The 16,975-nt window shown below is 48.5% G+C and overlaps 1 protein-coding gene across 1 annotated transcript in view; it reads left to right on the plus strand.

Moving 5' to 3' along the window:
• Positions 1-16,975, plus strand: part of unc5a (unc-5 netrin receptor A) — a 105,877-nt gene that overhangs the window by 52,676 nt on the left and 36,226 nt on the right. Inside the window, exons 3-5 of the mRNA XM_084699105.1 lie at positions 11,276-11,419; positions 13,124-13,227; positions 13,973-14,153. Of these exons, the coding sequence (XP_084555231.1) occupies positions 11,276-11,419; positions 13,124-13,227; positions 13,973-14,153 (429 nt within the window). The remainder of the gene's footprint in view (positions 1-11,275; positions 11,420-13,123; positions 13,228-13,972; positions 14,154-16,975) is intronic.

Consider the following 16,975-nt stretch of genomic DNA (forward strand, 5'->3'; position numbering starts at 1 on the left):
AAAGCCTCTCATCCTCCGTGAACAGGCCATAGACAGATCCTCTATGTGCTGGGAGTTTGTGTGTGCGCGTGTTTACAAGTGCATGTGTTTGTGTGCCTTCTGTGAGTGTTTCTGAGGGTGTGTGTGTGTGTGTGTAGTCACACATGCAGCCGTGTGTGTGTGCAAATGTTTGTGTGTCCTCTCGCCCTGCCCGTCACAGTCACAGTGGACTCAAAACTCTTAACTGTTTCCAAGGCAACCAGGCCTTCTATAACACTAAAAACTGCCAGATAACAACAAGGTCCGTTTGGAAGGGAATTCGACAGTTGGAAGACATGCCCGAAATTGACAAAAAAAATTGATTGACAATTTACACAGTGTGAAATGGTACGAGAAAAAAAAATCTCTGCCCCGAAATAACCCTCTCTTCTCTATGGGGGCTGTTTCTTCTGAGAGTTTTGGTGTGAAGTGCTGGGGCAGAGGGAGTTCAGGATCTCTGTGTTCCTGCTCCTCTGGTAGAGGATCCTGTAGGAGGCGCATGCCATGGCCCACCACGTGTGTCTGGCCAATCAGACTCGAGGGTTTTTGTAATATCTCAGCCTCAACTCTCGGCTTGGCTTTCTGCAGACGGTCGGGATTGTAATCAAGGCCGTTCCGCCTGCCTTTGTTGTGTAAATGAGGAGACGGAGCTGCGAATAGAATTAACACTCAGAACTCTAATAGCAGAACAATAGCTACGGAACACAGGAACATTCAACAGGGGAGAAGAACTGATCATCCAGTGCCTTTCCTGGAGTTCTGCTTCCCCCCCCCCGTCACGCCCTGCTCTCCACGTCCTTGGTGCCGAGTGCAAACACCCTGGAAGGCCGAGTGGTCCTCATCGTCAGCACCCATGCGGCACTTGATGGATTTGGAAACAAGTTTGGCAGATGGAGGTGTAGAACCTCAAACCCTTCATAGATCACCGAGATACACGGTGACAACAAGGTGCACCTTGCAACGTGAGCGCAGGGACATCCGCGTGGTGAACCTGCTAGTGCTTCAGGTAATGGCATGCTTTTTGAGGACCCAGGCGGTGTATTGGACCAGAGAGCACTGACCTAACCTCTGGGGACATTTCTGTAGTGTATTGGACATGAACTCTCCCCCCTCACTCTTCTCCTCTCTTCCCTGTCAAGTGAAGAAGGAAAGAAAAAAAAAAAACGTCGCAGTTTGTCCTTCCTCTCTGGGTATCAATGTCTGCTATTGATCCATCCCCAGGAGTCTATTGGTTCTCATTACCTGTCCTCAGTAACTTATCTCAATAGTGTGGCTGTGGCTGCTTCAAAGACACTGCCCCCTCCTCTCTAAAGCCCACTCCATCACGGTGTGGCCTCGGCACAGCCTCCTCTCCCCTCCCCCACACCAGCTCGCCCCAGGCTTCCCTCCCACTCTTCATCCAACAGCGAGGACATGAAGATGAGAGGCGAGGCCCCTAATAAATATATAGATACATCCTGTGCTGAGGAAATCGATGCTGACAGTGTGTTTGCATTAGATTAGGAGATGCTCTTCCCTTGTATGATTGGCCATCAGACAAGTGTTGAGAGGGAGCTGGGGGGGGGTGAGATTGGCATGTGAGACGAGAGGTTTATTTGATTGTGTTTACGTTTCATCATCTGGCGTTGATGGAGGCGGTTTAGATCCCCTCTGACTGCAGAGAAACCCTTTCAGGTGGAAAATCCGCACACACTTTGCACACGGCCTGTTTGAATGGAAGTCGACGAGCGCCTTCCAACGACAACCACAGATTAGATTCTCAGGCTGATTGAAATGATTGCGTACAGCTGCGCAACAAAGAGAAACAACACACAGACCAGAATAATCAAGTGCTGCACAGGATCACCTGGGGCTGTTCCAGATTCATAGTCTGTACTGCGAGTACTCAGACTCGGCTTGCCCAAACACACGCACACGCACACAGGCTCCTACACTATGAGTCCTAACCTTTAATGCTGGAGCGTAACCTCTTCCATCAGCGGCTCTATCCTGGGGAAACCCAATCCCCTGTCCTCTCATCAATCCTAAGAAGTCTAAATACCACATTCCACGTACCCTGTAAATCTGTTCAATCTATTCTATCTCTCGTTCCCATAAATAGAACTAATCATTTTTTTACGGCGCCATTGTCCCAAGGCTTTGTCTCTGGACACTGGGAAGATTTCATTTACGTCAAATATGTCTTTTCTGATTGACCAAATCCGGGATTTGAGCATGATTTTATCAGTGATGTGTGATCTGAGTGGAGATAAGCCGGACTTAGTCAGGAGCACATTTTAATACTTCAACACTTGGATCTAGTAGCCAGAAGCCTCTCTCTTCATCCTCTGATCTTTTTCTCTATTTCTCTACTTCTCTCTTTCTCCCTCTCTCACTATCCCTCTCTCTCTCTCCCTCTCTCTCCCTCTCTCCCTCTCTCTCCCTCTCTCTCTCTCTCTCTCTCTCTCTCTCTCTCTCTCAACACTACAACAAAGAGCATAACTCCCCTTCATTTTGTAGTCACTAAAATTTCACACAAATGCAGGTTGAGAAGTTAAGAGTCCCCGTAATGGCAGTGGGATTCCTCAACAGTGATTAAACATGATCTTTAATGGGATATCGAAGAACAATCCAGACACAATTTAAGCCAAAGCCGATAGTCCTGCTCGCCAGACGGTAATGAATAGGTGGAAATAAGAGAAGTAGGCTGATGAGGATAATATAGTCCCAAATGAAGGGAATAGCCTTGTACCACCTGCTCTGCATCGATCACTGGAGAAGGGGGCTAATTGATAATGCATTATTAGCTGCATCCCATAATGGTACTTGTATTTCATCCTGTCCGAGACAGGGGGGTAGAAGCGGGGAGGGGGGGGTGGTTGGCGACGTGGCACCGGAAAACAGATGGCAAGGTCAATTGTTCCTGTGACACATCTGCCAACGCGTTCCATTAGGCTTCTTCTGCAGGTCAGCGCAGTCGTGTGTGTGTGTGTGTGCACGCGCTTGTGTGTGTGTGTGTGTGTGTATATAAACCAGACCACGGCTTCCCTACAGGTTTTTGATAGAGTCCTGCCCCTAACAACATGGGAGTGATGAGGGGGACATGAAATTGAACTGAAAGACTGTTGCTACTTTCTCCTGGTTTTCCTCTTCAGCGTGCCATACCTGTCTTTCAAAAAACAGCAGTAGATGCCCCAGTTGATAAGGCTGTCTAGCATGTTTTTGGAAACAGGTTGTCCAAGTAGTGATTGAGGCCATCAAACAAGCGGAACATCCTTCCTTCCTCACAGGTGTCTGGCCATTAGACAGATATGTCAGCTCCTGTGGCTAGCCAGACATGAACTTCAATAATAACCAACTCTAAAATCCTCAGCAATTAGCAGAACAATAGTGAAAGAAAAAAAATAATCAAATATGTCAAAAGTATGTCAACAAACAACGTTGGGGTTCCAATCACCCTCGCAAAAAGTTGAGCCTTTGTCCTCCCACAGACCGCCCTGTCTCGTCAGACCCTTCCGGGGCTTTCTGTAAAGTAATTACAGTTTTGTCACTCGCACAAAAGCTGTGCTCTTTCTCAAAGTTGGAATGCTCTGTGTTTGCACCGATCCTTTCACACTGGTCACATTTCGTTCTCTTCCTCTCAGGGACAAAATCCCCACTGTGAGACCGATGGATAATCAATGCAATCACACCGCATTTGATTTGTTTGAGTGGGTGTGTTTGTATATGTGTGGGTCTGTGTGTGTTTTCTGTACAGAATGCGTGTTTGTCTGTGGTTGGTGATATTTACCATCATAGATTATTACATTGAAGGTGTGATCCGAGAGGGGGCAAACTGATCCTCAGTCCTTCTCTAGTTCATGAGCGGCGTTACAAAATGAGAAACCAACAGTCCTCCAGGCTATCCATCTACAACCAGTAAATTAAAGGGTAGGGTCTTGTGTTTAGGAGAAGAATCGACGAAAGGAACGGTACCGACTGACAGCTGGCCTGACCACCTGCCACGCATACTGTTAGAAATGTTACACAACGGTGGCTTTTTTTCAGTTTTTTTGACTGGCTGTGTAATTACCCTGTTCCAAACTTCCTGTGCTCTCACTCAATGAAAGAAAATTCCTCTTCTGTGACTGAGCGCTGAGGAGGGAGGGCGGGCGGGCGGGCGGGAAAGTGGGAGTTGGTGTTGCCGATCAACACCTGCTCCTCTCAGATTGGTTTAAAAATAGGGATTCCGGGAGGGATGGGGACATGACAGCTAAATAGTCTGTGGAGATTCCTTGATAGGCACAGGAACTCACCAGTTGACAGTCTACGCTCCGCGAGTGTGGCCCCAAGGAGCCAATTCACCATCACATTTCTCTGTGTGCTCAAACAAACCAAATCACAGCCCCCGTGTTTGTCAGGTAGAAGACGGAAACTGTGTGTGTGTGAGGTGTGTGTGTGCGTGCGCGCAGTTGAGACATAGTAAGTGCTGTTATTTCTGTGACCGAGGAGAAAGCAACAGCCCTCACTGGCTGGAAAAGAAAAAAACCTGCCATTTATAACCCGGCTCATTAAAGACGTTTCTACAGCGCAAATCATTAACGTACAACATGATGTGGTTTAGAATTGATGCTGCAACCGAATTAGATAAACACCTTGTGTGAAGCCAAGTCATTGTGGCCGTCTGGCTGAGCAAAGACACACATTCACAGAGATGGAATCCAAACAGTCAGACACTCCTATTAAAGTATGCATGAGAGCTACATGGCCATATTGGAGAATAAACCTACATGTGTACCGCCACTCATAAATATAACATTATATAGAAATGCGAAAAGATGCCGTGAGATGAGAATTCTAATAAGTCAGAACGCCTCTCAAAAGGCCTGGAAAATTGTTCTGTAAAGTTTGTGACTAAAGGCTTTCCTGGGCTGGCTACTCCCTTAGGCTGTTTTCAGAGTCTTGCTTCTTGTTGTGCTGAATATTTACATTCGCCCACACACCTCCATCGGATTAGCTCAAACCCCTGCCTGCCGTCTTTCCCTGCTCTGCCGTCCAGGGGGCCAAGAGGGACCAACTGTTGGTGAGGGGAGAGGAGGAGAGGAGAGGGGAGGGGAGAGGAGGGGAGAGGGGGGGAGAGGAGGGGGAACAAACCTAATGCAATTTGTATAGTGCAAAGCAATCACCGACCAGATGGGAGCTCCACTTGTGCCTCGTTCCCTCCCCCCCCCCCCCTCCCCCTCTCTACCTGTGAGAAGGGTTTCTTATTTACTCCAGCGCCCGAGGCCGTGTCAGAGAAGAACCAGGGAGAACATGTTAGCCCGTGCAAATTATCGCTGCTTTCATGTGGCTAACATGCTATCAGATCCGCCCACTCAGAGAGGTGTAATGGAAGCTGGAGCCAGACAGACGCTCCCAGGCCTCCTATCCCACAGCGTCTCATCCCAGGAAGGAGCAGGTGTGTCGGCCAGATAAAGACCTGGGGGGGGGGGGGGGGCAGGAGGGGGCCAGGGGGTGTCTGGGCGGAGGTTCCAATCCCTGTACCCTGGAGCTCCATGGCAGGCTTCTGCCAATCACAGGGTCAGGCTGGGAGATAAATAGTAATTACCAAGCAGGGGGATTGTGGGAAAGCGGCGTATTTGTTTATTAGGATAAGCGTGCAGTTACGTGGATGTAAAGGTTAGGCAACCTCATGAGAGAACGACATAAGGATGGGAGGCAAGGAAGGAACACCAGGTTAATAAAGTGAAATGTCGACCTTTGTGTGCTGTTCTCTACGGGCAAATGATAGGTGGATGTTAGTTAGAGCTGTTTGTCTTAACACATTGCAAATGCACATGAGTTTGTTGAGAGAAAAAAACTATTCTGAAGTTCTGCAAATGAGTTCATTGACACGTTCTAAACCCCACAAACACCTGTGCATCTAAAAACTCAAGTTTGGTCTCGATCTCCTTGTTTGGCATGCTTGTTGTTATTGTTGTGATTTCCTGTCTGGGAGTAGCATGGTGAGAGCAGGGTGGCATGGTGTTGTGACTGCTGAGACTAATGGCAGAGAGAGAAGTCTCACTCTCTCCTGCTTGGAGGATTGTGCAAATCACAATTAATAAAGATGACTGAGCGATGGCAAAATACGGATTTGCTCCCCCGACTGAGGTGTTGACAGAAGACATACTGCAGTGTGATTCACATCCTTCACCAGAAGAACATTTAATTCTTGTAATTGACTGCAATATGTGGAGAAATGTTTTAGTCATCTGTCAACAGCGCATAACCATTTTCCGCAACCGGGTTTAGTTACAAGTAAGCAATTAAAATACCAGTGGAAAAAGTTGTTTTTCAAAGACCATTAGCAAGTCATTAAACAAGCAAAATGGCAAGTTGGAACGATCCACTCTGCCTTATCCATGACTCACAAGACACTTCTTGTACCTCGTCTCTCTGGTTTCCTTGACCAGTGTTTCATCTTTCACAGCATTCTTGCCTCCATTCGTCTCTTAGACAGAGTCAGCATCTGTAAACAGAGCAACTGCCTGTCTCTCCTTGAAGTGGCATTGGCCTGGACCTAGCTGGATAGATGGGCGCGCCACAGTACCTGCTTGCCTGTTTGTCAGCCATGAATAATCTAGAACGACATTCAGGGCACCATTGGGGGCCTTGCTAGATGCATCCATTGTAGAGAATGGACAGCTCAATCAAAAGGGTCGCTTCAGAAAGCTGGTTCTAACCAGAGGCAGGGCCTTGACCCAAAAGTCTGGCCTAGTGACTGAGGCTTGACCCCGCTGGCAGGGGCCCCTGGCCCACAGCACGTTCAACAATAAGGTCTCTCGGCCTGCCCCCCTCTCTTCTTCCTTCCCTCGCTCTCTTTCTAATAGAGCCATGCGTCACCTACAAGGCCAGAGTCTTCCTGATTGGAGACAGTAATGATGACACCATAGATTCCCACCCTCTCTCTCCTCTCTCCCGCTTTCACTCTCCCTCTCTCTCTTCTGTGTCTCTCCCTCTCTCTATCCCTCAATGTCAGCTAACTGAGGCCACTCATCACCCACCTATTTAGGATGTTAATGGAGAAGAGATGGCAGGTTGTAGCTTTCATTTGCTTGTGTCCTTGGTGCTAACGTAGTGGTCTCCTTGGCACAGTGGCCCATTCCGGGTCATTTACATTTGGGGATATTTTTTACGCTGATTGGTTTTATATCAGTTGCAACCTGCCATAGCAAAGACATTTATTACACACTTAAGAAATCCTTAGCCCTTCCTATGAATGCAAACGACCTGCAACAAACCTCACATTTTGAGAGGCCTTGAACAATGATATTCACTACTATGTTATGCTACTTAATGGTCATTATTTTTGTCATAATATAACCGTGGTCGTAGATGAGGAAGATGAACCTAAGGAGAAAACAGGCAATAGTGGAACAGGAAGCAAATACAGCCAAACAGGATCGAGACAAACAGGAAACAGGATCCAATCAAACAGGAAACAAGATTGAGTCAAACAGGAAACAGTCTTAACAGGAAACAGGATGCGCACAGTCACACCCTGTCTGCTGACTGACAGAGCCCGTTGTGTTCTATCTCTGTCCCCACACACAGCATGAACTCTGTTCTCCGTGGCGTGTTCCCAGGTGTACAGTCCCAACCCTAATCCCCCTTCAGCCACTCATGAAGCCCAGCACCACACACAGTGGGGATGCAACCTAATTGAATTTCCTTGGTCACAATGAACACACATTCAAACCTGCCAGTTCCAGTCCCTGCTTTTGATAAGCAAATGACCCCCGCGGAATTGAGGTCAAAGCCTGCGAAAACAAGAGTGAGAGAGGGAGAAAGAAAGTCTTCGTCTCAGACGAGCCCGATATCGACTCATGGAGGATCGAGTCCAATGATGTTTACCCTGTGTGTGGTGGCCCTCTGAACTCCAGAGCAGCTTCACCTCCACCTCACACACACACGTATACACACCCAGGACACACGCTCTCAGGAACATCTGTAGACGGCTGTGCACACACACCCACACACGGATGGCTTTATTTACATACAGTCTATGTAGATGTGCACACACACATTTGTAAACACACACAGAATACATGCAGAACAGATTCCCTTCCCACGCTGTGTCGGTGACCTGGTCTTTCTGCAGGTGAGAGTCTGTATTCAGCAATCTGACTGTTCCCTTCACATATTCAGATAGAGAGCGGCTGGGAATGTTCATCTGGATGCCCCAGACAGACAAGCAGCATCCGGACTCCTATCTGTGGCTGTCACTGTTACAGCTTCTGTGGGACTTGGCCACACCATTGAGAGAGGAGGTAGTGTAGTAAGAACATTCCGGGGGCATTGTTGTGTACAAAACAGTCCCAGCTTCTGTGGCCTCTATTCCATCCCTGGCCTAGTCCCAGCTCCAGCCTTGTCCCAGCCCCAGCCCTGAGTCTCAGTCACCAAAGTGTGATTGACAGGGTCATGTAAGTTAAGCGTCAGTGCCTTAACTTAACTAAATCTCCATTTTACCGAGGGCTAGGTAAAATAACCAACAATGTTGCAGTGAATGAAATGAGTTGCCAACAAAATAGCCAAATAATGGGATTCTTTTACTTTAACCATCAATCATTGCATTGAGGAGCGCTTGTGTTTGTGTACGTGTGCGCTCGCATACTGTGTGCTTTTGTGTGTGTATGTGATTGTGTGAGTGTTTGTCTGGATAGATGTGTGTGTGTGTGTGTGTGTGAGAGAGTGTGTCTGTTGATGGGTGTTGCCAGGTCAACCCTTCTCATTTCCATATGGAGTCCCGTAACCCCGGCAGCATGCGCTCGCCAGTGCACAAGCCGCATCAGCTGACCTATTGCACCAGAATGACAAATGAGAGAGGGGGCTCTGTCCGAGTCCAGAATCCAAAGTGGTGTCACTCCCCTGGTCATGAATATTGCACAGACGCCCAGGAAAGTTTGGAGTACGGGCTGATTCTGAGATGAGCAGAAACTCCGAACTCAGTGGAGGGTTAATCATACAACTTTTTAATTACTTAAGAAGGGCTGTGATGTAGACACTCTCAGATGGTTGCCATGGTGGTGGTGGTTAGAGTGTAATCTCCTAAGATTCCCACAGGCAGGTTCTGTGTCACATACCATGCAAGCATGACAGACCCATTAATCAATACTGACAGAATTGCAACACGGAGTAGTCAGGACACTTTGTGAAGCCCAGCTATTTCCAATTACAGGTAGGCTTTCATGAATCAATACATACAGTATATACCAGACTTATCTTTGTGTAGTGGTGCAGAGGGGAATCCACATCTGAAGGTGACCTTCAGAAAAGTACAGTTTGAATCAGGATTCTATGTCCCTGAATGTTCAGTGAGGGTAAAATAAAAACGACCTGGAGAGAAATTGAAGAGTTTTTTTATTACTTTTTCTCAGTGCTGTACAACTATAGTGCAGTTTGTTTTGCTGTGACACCCCAGGAATAGATGGTATTTTGTCTCATTCATTAATTTGAATGAAATTGGACACAGTGAGTCATCAGTGTTTCAGGGTGCTACAGGAAGGTGTTGCAGACAGGATGCAGGTAGTGTAATTATGAGGAGAAAAAGTGATAAGAAAGCCAAATGCAATTACCCAGCCAGCCAATCAGAATGTCAGATTGCGTGCTTCCGTATTTGTCCCCCTCCTCCACTGTTGCTCATGCTTTGCATCTCCAGAAAGATCTTTAGTCATTTCACACCTAGCCTCTGCCCAACAAGGGTCGGGCTTATACGCGTTTTGGAACACTGTTGCCCTAAATGCTTTGTGAATGTAGACCATGTTAGACAACTAATGTGATCTGGGGGAGTTCAGGTTATGGAGGACTGGGAGCAGCTACTCCATTAAGACGGCTACTACGAGAGGGGGGGGAAGAGTGTCATGTCACAGCCCCACTCGCATTGGAATGCCAAATTTGTTTGATGAAAACCCCCCAAAAACGTCAATTTCGACAGGAGGAAAATCGGCAGTATCATCACAAGTGTTTACACCAGCAGAGGACTGTAATTGCGGTCTAGGTTCACCGGTCTGATGGCTGCCACTTAGAACACAAGCCTGGATGAGTCTCCTACAGGAGCCCTGAGCCCAACGGGTCCTGGACAGAGAGAGGGCTTGAGGGGCCGCCGGAGAGTGACGCTAAGTGCTTTCAGCTAAATGACAGAGGAGAGCGACCCCGGCTCTATGAAGATCAACAGAGCCGGCGGGGTGGACCCGTCGGTGTGTCATTTTGGAGGAGATGCCAGGGTGGAGGAGGGGGGGGGCACGGCCTCGTGTTGTCGGGTCAGGGTTTGAGCATTCAGTCTCTCCAAGGTCTGTAGACAGAGGACAAGGGGTTTGAGAGAGAGTTGGAAGCCGAGTGTAAACAGGGCTCTCGTTCCATATGTGAGGAGTATCTGTGTGTGTGTGTGTGTGTGTGTGTGTGTTTTGAGAGCTACGTAGGGATTGTGTGTGTGGAAGTGGAGGTAGGACACTTGGCCACGATCAAGGTCAGTGTTCAGGAAAACTACCACTGCTCTGAGAAGGGTGAGCGAAGAAAATGTCACTGGAAAAAACTGGCTCCGGAACATGAAACAACAGCAGAACTAGAGGTGATAAAATAAAGATCAATAAAAAACAGTTCATCCAGTGTCAACACAGTATTGCGATTCAAGAAAAAATCTTTTTACGATCAATTCTTTTTTTTTTTTTTCAAGACCTCTACATCAATCTCTGTTCATTTTGTTTGCCCAACTTTTTGTTTTCTGTGGTACCTCCCACGCCGTCCTCATAACAAGAGACTCTTGCTAGTCGACTTCTGTCTGCTCGGCAGTAATGAACACTGTTGGTCCAGGTGCCTCTAAGGTTAGAGCACAACACATCCACCTCCAGAGATGAACGTATTCCAGTGGAGGAGAAAAAACAAAGCTGTGGCTTTGCTGAGTGTTTCTCATTCCCTTGTTGTCTCACAAATGGCCGTGAGAAAGGCCCACATTACCTCCCTCCCGATGGCTCCCGGCAGATCCGATCCTTCTCCCCGGTTAACAAGCACTGTTGTTATTTGATTACGGTACTCGCGCTTGTTTGCGCGGGCCCCGTGCTGCAGAGGAAGGACTCTAGCGTCGGCTTGGGTTCAGCGAGCTTCTCCTGAAGCTTTAGACTCCTCCTGCTGCTCGTTATCCACTTACGGGAACAAGCTAAATTGTGAGGAAGCTCACTATATGATTGTCTACACGCATGTTTTGATTGGATGGAAGTTTTCTGTTAGCCCCTAACTTTGGCCCCTTGTTTCCTTGCTGCAGCGCTGCCTATCATGCAGGTGAAGATCGACATCACCAGACAGCAGGTGGAGAAGATCTTCGGCCTGGACGAGTTTTGGTGCCAGTGTGTGGCCTGGAGCACTACAGGAACCCAGAAGAGCCAAAAAGCTTATGTGCGGATTGCCTGTAAGCAAAGCTCGAAACTCTTTTCTTACTACCAAGAAATAGACTAACTTGTCACACACTTGTTACAAGAGCGATGTAAGAACTGCATGTTTAGTTCAGTTGTTTATGATGTTGTGAGAGTCTGTCATGAGGATAAGAAGCCTGAAGGAGGGGAACCTAGTCAGCCCACAGAGTCAAGGATGCATTTGAAGACACACACTGTTCTAATGTGATTAAGATTCCGCTAAAATGGGCTTCCTGAGGTAACGCAGATAAGCAGAATGATCAGACGGGGATCTGGGGTAATACATCTGCTAGGAGGCAGTCCTGAAAAGGAGCACACTAAATTAGGGTTTTCATGGGCAAATCCTCAGTAGATAGAGTATATCAGTGACACGCCCTATGATGAAAATAGCTGGAATAAAAAATGAAAAAAAAAAAAAGAATTGAAATTTATGACTGTGCCGCCGCCATAAATCTGTCGAGGGAACACAGAGAGACTTCCCCCGCCGCAGCCTCAAAGGCTTCATTAGGAGAAGCCATTTTGCATCCGAGTTTTATAGCATTCGCCTCTATTAATTCAGGCATAAATATGCATTATTCGAGACGGAGCTAAACGTAACACTGTCTCAAAAGAACATGCCTGGTGCTCCTGAAACGCATGGCCCAACCTTGTACGCGTGCCCTCACAAAGTCACACACACGTAGGATGAGGACAGTCTTTCACACGCACGTGCATGTGTGTACGGCATGCGCACGTTCAAACACACTCGCATACATACACACGCTCACACACACACATGCATGCACACACTCTCACACGTTTGAACCTTCCAGAACTGTTATATCTTCCGTCACCGCAAGTCCCATTATATCGTCTTTAATTAAATTAAATGTCAAGAAGCGATCTGTTCATCTCAGTGTTTCTCTAAGCATGATTGCCCAGGACAGGCCCAACATCTGCTTTATAGAATCTGTCACGGGAAGCCCCGTAATCTCATTGGTTGGCCACAGGGTGCCAACCAATGAGATTGCTTGGGCTTGTTTTTATTTTGCTGAGAGTCACAACAGGAAGTGAAAGGACTCAAGGTTGCCCGAATGCTACCAGCAATGCTACAGCTGCTGCTGCCCTGACAACTGGTCTGATTCATACAACACAATGCCTAGTCCCCCCCCCAAGCCCCACCCCACTTGAAATAAAGTGGTAATTGCTTCCACAACGTAGGTCAGTGTTTGGGCTGTTGATCTCAGACTCCCTTTGCACAACAGTGTGTGTCTTCAGTTAGTCTGACTCAGACACTCTTGGCCAGCCACCTCACAAAGCTGGGGCTGAGGCTAAAGCTGGGGCTGAGGCTAAAGCTGGGGCTGAGGCTGAGGCTGGGGCTGGGGCTGGGGCTGGCGACAGGGAGAAGATGGTGTGGGGACAGAGGAGGAGGGTGGAAGAAAGCTGGCGATGGAGGGACCAAGAAAATATGTTGCTTTAGTTTTGATGCTTGAGCCCTCTGGCAGTATTCAGGCATCCAACATGCCTGCAGACTGTAACAAACACCCCAGATACGGTCCTCAGAACAGACTCTGCTCACAGAGAGCTACACACAAGCTGTGTTATGTTTTGGTGATGAGATAACATCAGGAGGATTTGCATATGGTCCCTGCATATTTGAATGAGAACATTTCAGTGCGTCTGATTTGTGTTTCGTTTGTGTTTCTTTTCCCGGCGTCCAGACCTGAGGAAGAACTTTGAGGAGGAGCCAATGGGGAAGGAGGTGGCGTTGGACCAGGAAGTGCTTCTCCACTGCCATCCTCCGGAGGGCATACCACCGGCTGAGGTTAGACACACAGACCACAGGGTCGATTCTGACATGGGTACAGACCAAGGATCGTTGTACCCTAACCCAAGCTTAATTTCCCCCAAAGCTCACCTCCACTATCAGTTCTAGTGATGCAACACTTGACCTTTAGTCGTGTAGGGTCATCGTCATGCTATAAGGGATGGGGCCACCCCTGGAAAGAAGAATTACACCTCCAATTATTTCCTCTCATTGATTTATGATCACTTTTACATCTTTGCGAGGCCGTATATCAGAGTGGCTCGTCACATCAGTCAGCCCTGGCCACGAGGCCTAACTCCTGCTCTGGCAGAGACACATCCATAATTCATGACTGTGTTTGCACTTCTCTCCCCCCCCCCCCCTCCCCTCCCCCTTCTATGTCTCTCTCTCTTCCTCCGTCTCCTGCTCTCCCTCTTTCCCTCACTGTAGTTCTTTCTCTCTTTCTCCTGCTCTCTTTCTCTCGCTCTCATTCTCCCTGTCACTCTCTGTCCCTCTCCCCCTTCCTCTTCCTCCCACCATATAGCTGTCTCTCCTTATCTCTCTTTTTCTCTCTCCCTCTGCCATCCCTCCTTCAGTGCTCTTGTTCACCCCTCCCTCTCGAGAGGAGCTTCTCATCCGTGCCTCTCTTGTTTCCGCACAAAGTAACATCCCAGCTTCCGTCAGTCAGTGCATGCCGCCCATAGCCACTGGGTGAACCCTGATCCTCTTGAAGCAGGCAGTGACCATAGCAACGTGTCTCCAGGTGGAGTGGACGAGGAACGAGGATCTGATCGACCCGGCCAGTGACCCCAATTTTTTCATCACGGCGGACCATAATCTCATCATCAAACAAGCCCGCCTGGCAGACACGGGCAACTACACCTGCGTGGCCAAGAACATCGTGGCTCGCCGCAAGAGCACCTCGGCCACCATCCTCGTCTACGGTAGGTGACCCCCCCCCCCCCCGCTCTTGTCACCAGCAGGCATGAGTCAGCGCACTGTACACAGTGGAACAAGTGAGCCGGAGCCTGTTATGGGCGAGGCGGAGAACACTCAGACCTGTGTAGAGAGACCTTGCTGTGTTTGCATGGCCACAACTCTGACCCCGCATTCACAAACGACTCCACCCTTACCGTGGCACAGACGGGTCACCCTGACTGGTCTGTCAGATGGTTCCTCTCTCTACAACATGTGGCTCCGGATACATGGCGTTGCTTTCAAACCAGTGGAACAATAAGGCCGCAAAGTCATGATTTCTCCTCACTGGAAAACCAAGTCTGTCCCAAGTTGCGTCATGACATGAAGAGGGGGAAGGTGCGGCGACACCGGTCCACGACGACCCCTCCCTCGTACGATGCCACACAGCCCAAAGAGGAGAGCCTGGGTCTTAGATCCCCCTGCCCCACACACACCCACACACACACCCCCACCCAGAGGCAAAATGTGAAAGGAAATTGAATTAACAGCAAACTGTAAATAATGACTTGGCCTGATAAGCAGACTGACCTTTATTAAAATGCAGAGGAACAGCATCTTTTCCAGCACACAGGACTCCCAGGGAGCAGGCAGTACTAACGTTTGCATACATTAGCGCCCGCCTTAATTCTCAGCTACAAGCAAACGGGAGCTGGTAATCGCTGGGGAGAGCATCATGAAAGCTTCTCTGTGTGCAAGGGAGAGAGGCACAGTCTGGTACCATGTCTGCCTCGCTTACCCAGCCGGTCTGAGACGGTATAGTAATGGGTGCGTGCTGTGTCGTACACCCCATCAAAGATACTTGTTAGTCTATGTTCAGGATCACCGGGGGGGAGAAATGGGTATGAATGAAAAGAAAAACAATTGTTGGCCAATTTCTTCTAGGTTCACGGGTTGAGAATAAGAACTGGTTAATGCAGAGTAGTTCAGTTTCCTCTCTGAGACAAATGGAGTGCCAGTCCGTCATCCCTGACGAAGAATAGTCCAGAGAAGGGATTGCTCTCTGATAATACAGAGCACATGCTGACATGTTCTTGTGCTGTGATTGAAAAGCTTGCCCCGTGATTGTTTTTTGCTGGTGTTCTTGACAGAATCAGAAGTAGAAATGATTGTTGAGCCCAGAACATTTGCTCTTTAAGGTATGCTTTTCTTTGGACTGTCAATCATCGATCAGTCAATACACGCTCTTAGAGCCATGAAATTGGGGATAAATTGCGTGAAACGCGCGTTTGCCTCCCAGTTTCTTCCCACCTGCGCTACACATGACGAGGTGAACAATGTATTTCTGTGGTTCCATTAATTGCGATCAAATACCAGATTCAGGGCTCCTATTCAGAAGACCTGTCATGACTTTATCGTTAAGGTTTTCTCAGTGACAGACGACACTTCCTCTTTGTGAGACACGCCGGGCGATCAGACCTGGGGGAGCCAAGCCGGGGCTGAACTCCAGTAATAGGCAGTCTTCTCCAAGGGGAGCTCGGACGAGATCCGGAGATGTATTTTAATGAGCCACACTGGCGAGGCTGGTGAGGCCGTGCTAAGAGGTAATCAGGAGGTCGACTTGCCTGGCAATTTACCTCTCGCCATGGTGGGCAATCAATCCCAGACAGAGGGCAAGGAAATGATTCAGCCACAGCACAGGGGATGCACAGGGGGAAATTAGAGAGGGGGGGGGGGAGGAGGAGGAGGGCAGTACCACGTCAAGTGAACAGAACCATGGTTCAAGTCAACAAATTAGGTAATTTGGTAGCAGATTCCTGGTAGCTGGGAGTCCTGTCCCAGAGACTAAATAGAGAACGCTGTTGATTAGAAGTTCACCTCGTTGATTTGATCCAATCAACTGCCAGGATCTAATTATATCAATTATGTGGCAATAGCAGGCCAAAGACCAGGGGCTGGTTTTGATGGGAGATTGAACTGTGGTACAGAGGGATCTGTTTCTTGTGCTGTGGGTGGACTAGGGAGGCTGTGGAGTCAGGACAGCTGTGGCTTTTTGCTTTGTGGTGGGAAATGCCAAGGAAATTACCTGGCAGCGTGCAGATGAATGATAGCTTTTTTACTCTGACTTTAAAGTGGATTGGCATTCATTAAGTAGTGTGTTAAGTAGTTAAAGTCTTATTTGTCGAAATTGATTTTCTCTTTTTTGATGCATTTGTTATATGGTAGAAGAATGGGGTCTTTTTGATTTAGATTTTTTTAGGGTTTACCGAGGAAAATACTGAATGATTTTGAATACTTTACACCCTGTCTTGAGGGAAGTGATTTTTGTTTCGGCTCACACTGTGTTTCTGACATAGACACAGGAAGTGCTCCCTGTTGTTGGCTGTTGGTCGTGTAATGCAGCAGTGCTGGGAGAGAGAGATTTGTACACATTACTGTCTATACCTTCGCCATAACTTTAGCAACACACCTCTCTCATTGGTGCATGTCGGGTAATCCTGACTGCTCTGTCCCTCCCGTCATCCCTCTCTCCCTCCGTCATCCCTCCCTCCCGTCATCCCTTTCTCCCTCCGTCATCCCTCGTCATCCCTCCCTCCCTCGTCATCCCTCCCTCCGTCATCCCTCTCTCCCTCCGTCATCCCTCCCTCCCGTCATCCCTCTCTCCCTCCGTCATCCCTCCCTCCATCATCCCTCCCTCCCTCCGTCATCCCTCTCTCCCTCCGTCATCCCTCCCTCCGTCATCCCTTCCTCCCTCCGTCATCCCTCTCTCCCTCCGTCAACCCTCCCTCCCTCCGTCATCCCTCTCTCCCTCCGTCATCCCTCTCTCCCTCCGTCATCCCTCTCTCCCTCC

Source organism: Hypomesus nipponensis, chromosome 1, assembly GCF_054491055.1.
Source record: "Hypomesus nipponensis isolate SF chromosome 1, ASM5449105v1, whole genome shotgun sequence".
Classification (NCBI taxonomy): domain Eukaryota; kingdom Metazoa; phylum Chordata; class Actinopteri; order Osmeriformes; family Osmeridae; genus Hypomesus; species Hypomesus nipponensis.